The sequence below is a fragment of the Saccostrea echinata genome, unplaced genomic scaffold, assembly GCF_033153115.1.
Source record: "Saccostrea echinata isolate AGI-Se365-2 ecotype Australia unplaced genomic scaffold, CSIRO_AGI_Sech_v1 ptg000016l, whole genome shotgun sequence".
Taxonomy (NCBI): domain Eukaryota; kingdom Metazoa; phylum Mollusca; class Bivalvia; order Ostreida; family Ostreidae; genus Saccostrea; species Saccostrea echinata.
In genome coordinates, this window is record NW_026889765.1 from 772,693 (window position 1) to 781,239 (window position 8,547).

Below are 8,547 nucleotides of genomic sequence, written 5' to 3' on the forward strand. Positions count from 1 at the left end.
GTAGATATGCAGCTGATGTCCTAAATTATCTACACGCTGAGAGGAGGTCCATAAAATATTCTCTATTTGACCAAGTATGTAATTAGGGTTTGACATTCACTATCCCTTTTCCTTGTTATGCATTCAGTTTACTTAAATTTTATGTATTTTTATAATTTTTGTCCTGTTCAGACATCGTGTCGTTGCGTAATTGAATGTTAGCTAAAATGCATTTGCATCATGACTCCCTCGTTGTTCTACGCATTACCTGGTATGTCATATTTTCTCGTTGCACATAAATGTTCCTTTGGTGCTTTATTCAAATGCGTACTGTAAATAAACCTACATGTAACCTTTACTAGTTGCATGGTTCTATTCTACTAACCATAGATTTCCACTTAACGTTTTTGAATGGATAGTGTTAAATGAATAACCATTAAGCCATCATTGTAATTTGAGTTAATGTTCACCTTATAACAGGCCTTAGTCATGCTTCTGGGAAAATTACAACCATTCAATTAAGCAGTAGAGTCATTCAATAAAAAAGAGAGTAAAAAAAATGTGTGCTTAAAAACTGCTACAAGGTTGCCTCTGTCGCGCATAGCGCCCTCCTCAAGCCATGCAACATCATAGAGATGAATTTGTAAATCGTAAAACATTTGAAACGAGCATTCGTTTCTTAGTCTGAAGGAAGAATTTAAGTTATGAACATGTTAAAAATTCGAAATTCCTTGAGAAGCCAAAAAAAAAAAAAAATAATAATAATAATGCCCACAGACTTTATACGACAGGAACAAAAATAGGGAACCACAGGCACCTGATGTTACTTATTTTTCTTTTAATAAAAAAAATATATCCCCTACCTAATAATTCAAAAATCAAGATGGCGGCGATGTGTACCTTGTGAATTATTAGGTAGGGGTATATTTTTTTCATTAAAAGAAAAAAAAGGAACATCAGGTGCCTGTGGGAGAACCATACTGTAGTGCATGATTTGGAGACAAGTCAGTCTTATTTATAATAAATTATCAATCCTGCGCTCAATGTGCAAAATAATAGAGCCATTCATTTAAATATATATAGAGCCCAATACTTCTACCTTTAAATTTGTACCCGCTATCAACCTATCCCCACCTTTTGTCAGTTTCTGGATACATCAATGCATTGAATCATAAAAGTATTGCATTAAAACTTTTCAACAAAAGAAAAAAATCAGAGCAAGCACGACGTAATAAACAACCACATGGAGATGCTATCATGTAATTACTACTTCATTTTTAAACCCATGCTATATCCTTTTCCCCTCTTTTAGGTTCATTCCCCCTTTATTACGTGATTATTAATAACCCCGCTCAGAAGGAAAGGGAGTATAGTGGTTTACATTATAATGGCCATAAAACGGACAAAAGTTAAGTTATTTCCCCGATCTTCGAACTGTGTGGCATACAAAATACTAATAGTGCCCTACAATTGTGAAAGAAATACTGGCAATATACTCCCCTTCCTTGATCATTATAGATAAATGTATGATCTGCATTACAATGCACATATGCATTATGCAGATAAAATCCTTATGAAAGGATTTTCGGTGAAAGGAAAAAAGATTTCTTTTCATATTTTCCTAAAAGCCCTTTTATATTTTTAACCTCGTATCAGACAGGAAGAATGCTTAATTTGTTTTAGGAAAGACGTACACGGCTAAAAGGGATTTTTTTCCTATAGGCTAGCAAATTTAAAGAGTGGGTTACAACCCCGTAACACTCCCTCCCCTCAAAACTCGCCACTACAGATACGCTCATACGAATCTCGCATGGTTCCCTTTACAGCTTTACATAATTATGTACAAATGTTTGCAAGAAAGCAAAAAACAAACTTAACTGAGAACAAAATCTCCTAAGCAAAATAAATGTAAAAATAATAGCACTCTATGAATTTATTCAGTAATTAAGATCTCATCTGCAATATAGGCGCCTCTTTTTTCATACACCGCTTCCGGTCTGAAGGACGAAACACGGACTGTCTCTACTTTAAGTAACGTATAAACATATTTGGTCTGAAGTTGATGTACTTTGTTTCTTGTGCTGTTATGAGAATATGCTCTTCGCTAACCATTCATAATATCATGAATAAATCATCCCCAAGAAGACCGGAAGTCCTTTTGTGATGAATCAGCAGTTTTGTCGACCCAAACAGGGAAAGAAAGTATCCGGAAAACATTTGTTAAGTAGACTACATATAGATAAGTACAGTCATGTAACTGTGTCTTCTCATCTTTATAACTGACAAGAATTTGAAAAAAAATTCTTTTGAATCTTCAGATTTGAAAGGATGAGTAGTTGTACAAGGAAATTCACTATATAATAGTTTATATAAGAATAACAACTGTTTATCAAAAATGGAATAAATCGATCAAAAATTGACCTCCATAAAACAATAAATCATCTATTTACGATCGACCAGTGTTTGTGTCTTGTAATTCCTGGAGAAGCAAATTACCCCCTTCTTCCAATAAGTAAGGAGCCTGGACCATAGATTGACTTTTTCATATATGATTGGAAATTTCCCTCATAGAGTAGACCAGAGATAATGGATCGAAAAGTAATAAAGAACCAACTATAGCCTGAAACAGGGGGCACAGACTGTCAAAATGGAGCAAATATAATTGTCTTCACCGAATTGCTGAAGCCACTTTTTACGAGGTCGTTCTGTAAGCATGAATGGTTATAATACTTTACACACTTATGTACACCTTAAGATTTATGTGTTTGCTGAATATGAAAGAAATTGTATATACTTGTATCGATTCATGTTTTTGATTCCAGACGTCACTCTCATATCTTTGGTACTTAAAGAATTACTTAGTATTTGTCTTTTTTATGTAGATGTCGGCCAAAAACAGTTCAGCGAGGTCAATCTTCCTTTAAAAATATTGTTTTTGTAAGAGTTGAAAGCATGGCGGCGGGGATGTCCAGTGTATCGTAAAATTTGTTGATACTCAATGTATGCCGTTATATATATATATATATATATATATATATATATATATATATATATATATATATATATATATATATATATATATATATATATATGCTCTATCTGAAGTTACTAAAAAGTTATTACATTCTTTAGTTTAAACACTTTTAAGATGGGTTCTTTCATGCAGTTTAGTGCTCAACTTGTACAATTGTAAATGCTTTTTAATAAAAAAAAATTTCGCAAAGATTCTTTGGAAGATCATCAAATTATCTTTAAAAGAGTTTTGCATTATCATGCAAATTTTAATCTTGTAAACATGCCTTTCTTAAGAATTTAAACTACATCAAAGGCTCTCCACTGTTTGGATTAAGAAGGTAGTTTTTCATTTATTTTTTCCTCAATCATGTACATTTCAAACGATTTATTAAACTTTTATCGTGTGTTTGTAAACCCATTTAAAATCCATTTTGAACATTTGATTTTATCCTATATCGTGTTTACATTTACCTTCCAAGTGCTTTTTATTGATAAAGATGATTTCAAACCATTGTGCTGCAAAAATTTAATTTTTTACCATACCAATCTGTGAGAACCCCTTTGTGAATCTTTGAAGAGTCGGGAGTATACTCTGTTTATTCGATGTTGTTTGGTAAAAGTCTTCTAGAATGCAATATTTCGTACAAATCATATTTGAAGCACCCCTTTGCAAGGTAGCTAAAAATGGTCTCATCTACAATGATTGCAGACGTAATGAATTATTGATATCATACATACACTTCAGATCAAATGGAAAATAAGCACTTTGCGTGATGTGATTTCCAGTCATCGTATTGACCCGAAAACAGACACCACTGGTTAGTTTCCACTTGAGTATTCCGAGTGTTAATTCTATCTTAATTCATTACAAGCAATTATTTTTGCCAGGAAATGTTCTCTTGAATAATTTCGGGAATTTTCTTCGGAGAGAGTGTTTTCCTTGGAGAATCCGACTTGTGTTCTGTGTATTGACCATTGCTTGCACGCAGATGGTGACAAATGAAATCCCCATGGACCCGCATTCTCTCGCTTCACAAAATTAGACAATGAAATTAAGACATGGATTTCAAATTGACTTGAATGTGTTCAGCAAATGAGGGTTATAATTGAATATTTACTCGACTGAAAGGAAATAACTACTCCAGAATCTCTTAGCTTTTTGCGTTTTCGATTGATGCTATTTATTAAACGGACAGAAAAATATCCTTTCATCATTTGGGTTGTAACATTGCAGCAGAACGATGGTTTGGTTTATTTTTGTGGTTTTTGTTTTTGTGCCTTGTGTATTTTGTTCAGTACCCGTGAAGAACGATAATTGTACATATCTGTTTGATATGGAAAGAAATTCTATCAAAGTAACGTGTTCTAAAAATGTGACTGTGACCATTCGTGGGAAAGGAAATACAAAATTACTGACCGGAAATGATGAAGCCATGAAATACTGGTTTGAAGCCAATTTAAACGCCCATAACAATAAAACAACTCGTTCTGGGGATTTTAATACAAAAGCCATGCACAAATTAAAAGGTGCAAATAGGATTTTACGGAAAACAAAAAAGATTCTCGGAAAGAGATTGGCTGCCCTCAATGTTACATCAAGTGATTTAGAAGACGGGGATGTCAAACTTAAAAACGATGTTGAAATTTTACAGAGATATCCTCCAGGTTCCATATTTGCACACCAATCTATTGTTGCAGCCATTAAAAATCAGTACAAGTATCTCCAAATGGCCATGCTTACCCAAAACAACGAAATGAAGCAACTTGTTAAGTCAATGACGTCATTGGTTTCTGCTACCCAGAAATCCATTCGAAGTGTTATGGCGATGGGTGACGAGTTACAAGAACAACTGGTTCTGCTGAACACAGCTCTTGTTCGATGTAATATGACGATTATCAACAAACAAAAAGGTTTGTGATCGATGGCTATTTTGACATAAAGGTCATACATAAGAAATTGTCAATATTAAGGAAAGCTGACTCTCTCCCAACTTAAACCGAATTTTTCCGTCATAATTTTCTCACCTTAAGAAATAAAATTCAAGCAAATTTGATATACCATAAGGGCAATGTATAGTAGAGACAAATCAGTTGATGAAATGGAATAAATAATGAAACATCTTGGACCTTCGAAGTGACGTATACAGATAAGACCATGGTTAATTAGATGTTTTGGTAGCTTTGATCAAAAGATCCCACTTGTTGTAAAATGTTGTTTGTAGACCTTGCGCCCCATTTCTCTATCCATAGCTATCCATCCTTGTCAAAACATTGATTGAATTTTCTTCTTCTGGTACAAACTGATGGATAATCTGGTAAAAGTTTTATACATGAAAACATAAAAAATTGTATTTTATTATTTACAGTTGTAAATGGACCGACTTTAATAAATTCACTTGTTCAGTCAGCTTTCACGTATATGTTAAATGTAAATTATATGTATAAATATTGTAGCCATGCAAAATATATATATTATAGAAGTAAGAAACTATGTTTGACCAATTTTTCACTCTGTGTTTTTTAAAGTCTTTCAAAAGCCTCCTACCATTTAAATTTCTGCCATGTACAATTTTAACGTTATAACAACTATTTTCACATCATTATACATGGACTAGTAGTTTGAATTTCTTTTATTTTTTAAATTACAGACTACTGTCCTCGGATCTTGACGTCTATTTACCCTTCAAAGGACAGAGTGGTCAAGGTGGGTATCGCAGTGGGTACTATCATGAAAGATCCGGTTCCATCCGGTCTCTACTGGGTGACGTATGATTTTAGTGACATCAATGAGGTGGTTGCTTATAAGACTTTAGAGGACTTTGAGTTGGATATTTCCCAAGAAAAACGCAAACTTCCGTTTTTCTGTGAGGGCACAGGGCACACAGTGTACAAAAACTACTTTTACTGCCAAAAGATGATGACAAATAAAATTGTACGGTACAATCTTATGGAATCTCGTTGGTTGGGAGAACTGGAACTTCCGGGTGCAGGTGCGCACAACGCTTATCCATACCAGTCGGACCGGTTCAGTGACATCGACTTTGCAACGGATGAATACGGATTGTGGGTTATTTATGCGTCCTCAGCGTCTAGTGGAAACGTAGTTATCAGCAAGATTAATGAGGACAATTTCACGATTTCAGAAACATGGACGACTTTAATCCCCAAACGCACTGTTGGAAATACGTTTATGATCTGTGGAATATTATATGCAACGGATTCTTACACTAATTCGCCAACGTACATTAAATACATTTATAATACCCATAACGGGGGCAATAAAGAACTAAAAAGCACGGAAATAACGTTCACAAACACTATAAGAAATGAATTTGTTTCAAACTATATGCTTGACTATAACCCCTTGGACAGGAAGTTGTATACTTGGAATCATGGGAGAGTTGAAATATATTCAACGATGTCCTCAACAATCGATAAATAACGAAAAATAGTAGTATGCAGTGAGTAACAAATTAACACAACTGTGACCTGAAAAAATATTGATTAAAACATTGTTGATAATTTATTGCCCCCACCAGTATCTATTATAAATTGTGTGTATCACTCATCAGTACCTCTATATGGACGTGTGACAAGTGGTGATTAATGTTGGTAGTGGCGTCAAGTGCACTAGCTAAAATTAACTACAAATTACATGCTTGCAGAAAAAGGTTCTCATATACATATATTATAAAATCCATGGTAGTCAGTCCTACATAGTGAACGATTTCACGTTTTAGTTCACTATATCTGTTACTTTTGTTATAATTATGTTCTCTTATTTGGCGTTTATTATCCATTTGAATAATTTTTGTGATTGAATTACCCTGAATACATTTTAGGTTGCTACAATTTGGCTATGAAAATATCCTTGAATCGCAATAATACAAAAATTGCGATAAATTGACGAAATTACATTTAATTGCAAAAAATATAATTATTTTTGTGAATTATTGACATAAAGTGGATAGGACTGAAACAGCTAGAGCATCTGAATATTATCAAAATTTAAGATGCATGTAACTATAATAACCTGACAGCTTTCGGGATCTTTTATAAACAGTTAAGTTGCCGCCAAATAATGCATGTTAGAAACTAAAACAATTGTGAATACACAAAAGTTACGTTACATTTCATTTATAATCGCTTTGAATATAAAGTTCATGATGATGAAGCGAAAAGAAGATTATTACTGTCTTCCATGGAAGACAGTAATGTAGACAGAGTTGAAGTTTTTTTTGTACAGTCTTCGGATATACACTTCCTCTTTTTTGTGATTGGTAGAAAATGCATGATGTGAAAATTTCAATTATTTCATTGGTTGAAATGCTGTTCATGGCAAGGGAGATAATTTTCTGGTGATTTAGTTTTCGTACGACTTAAATTTTTCATGATTTTCATTCTTTAAAAAATCGACAAAACGATCAAAAGAAAATTCCAATAAATAAAAATGACACTTCTAAAATTTTCATAGCAATTATTAAAAAGTATTTCTATATTTTTATGGTAAACAGGAATCTTTTTTGCATGCAAACATTAAAATATGTGTTATTCTTTTTACTTTGTTTTGTCTGTCTTTCACATGGTACATGTAGAAACAAATGCATTTTCTCATTGTTTACTGTACAGGCATTTGTCTGGCATAAGATAAATGGAGGGCATAAAATGCATTTTCTCGGGCCTTTCCGGCAAGCTCGAAAAAAAAAAAACACTACTTTTTCCGCTTGGTTGAAAATTCTGAGAAGTTGCGATCGATGGTAGAGCTTATGTCTCCAAATGGCTAATGGAGAAATACAAAGAAGAACTCATCGTTACTGCTCAAAAATAATACGGCCTGATACATATGTAGGTGTATGTCAGTTTACTCTTTAAGGTTATTGCTAAAGACGTTAAAGCTGTTTGAAAAAAGCTATACTTGTTCAATGAGTTCTTGAAATTCTTATCTACTGATATTATATATAGATATATGTTCCGCACAATTTAAAACATCCTCTGAAATGGCAAACAATTGGATGAACGTGATATTTTTTATGTACAGTGTAAATATATACACTGTAGTAAGAAGCAACGGGAATAAATCACTTTCTTCTTTAATATTAAATCAATTTTGCTGTAGAAAGTAAAGTTTACATAAAACTGTTAGAAACTCTGCATTTCTCTTTTTTTTCTTTTTATAAGTATTGAATTTCAATTTTATTGTGTTGTCCTTTTTGACCATTTTTTTTTTAATCAAATCAACTCTGCAATATGACCCCTCGCAACAAACTGGTCCTACAGGCTTAATTAATTAATAACATCAATGATACTTAATGAATATAATTTTTTACACATAGTAGCTAAATATTGACACTGTTTTCATTTCTTCACATTCTCCTAATAAATTAAATGTTCACATTAAAAAAAAAAGATCGGATAGAAACAAAACAAAATGAGGAAACAACACAAAACATTGATATACACTGAGTACCCTTGATTCCGTCGAAAAAGTTGCTTTTATTACATTTTCAACAGTGAAATAATGTGATTTATTTATTGAATAAAGTGACATTCTTT

The 8,547-nt window shown here is 32.9% G+C and overlaps 1 protein-coding gene across 1 annotated transcript; it reads left to right on the forward strand.

The window, feature by feature from the left end:
• Positions 1-3,788: 3,788 nt before the first annotated feature.
• LOC133188312 (noelin-3-like) lies at positions 3,789-7,550 on the forward strand. The gene is made up of 2 exons (XM_061323683.1): positions 3,789-4,905; positions 5,643-7,550. The coding sequence occupies exons 1-2, from the start codon at positions 4,236-4,238 to the stop codon at positions 6,434-6,436; spliced, it is 1,464 nt and encodes a 487-aa protein (XP_061179667.1). The 5' UTR covers positions 3,789-4,235; the 3' UTR covers positions 6,437-7,550.
• The last annotated feature ends 997 nt before the right edge of the window (positions 7,551-8,547 follow it).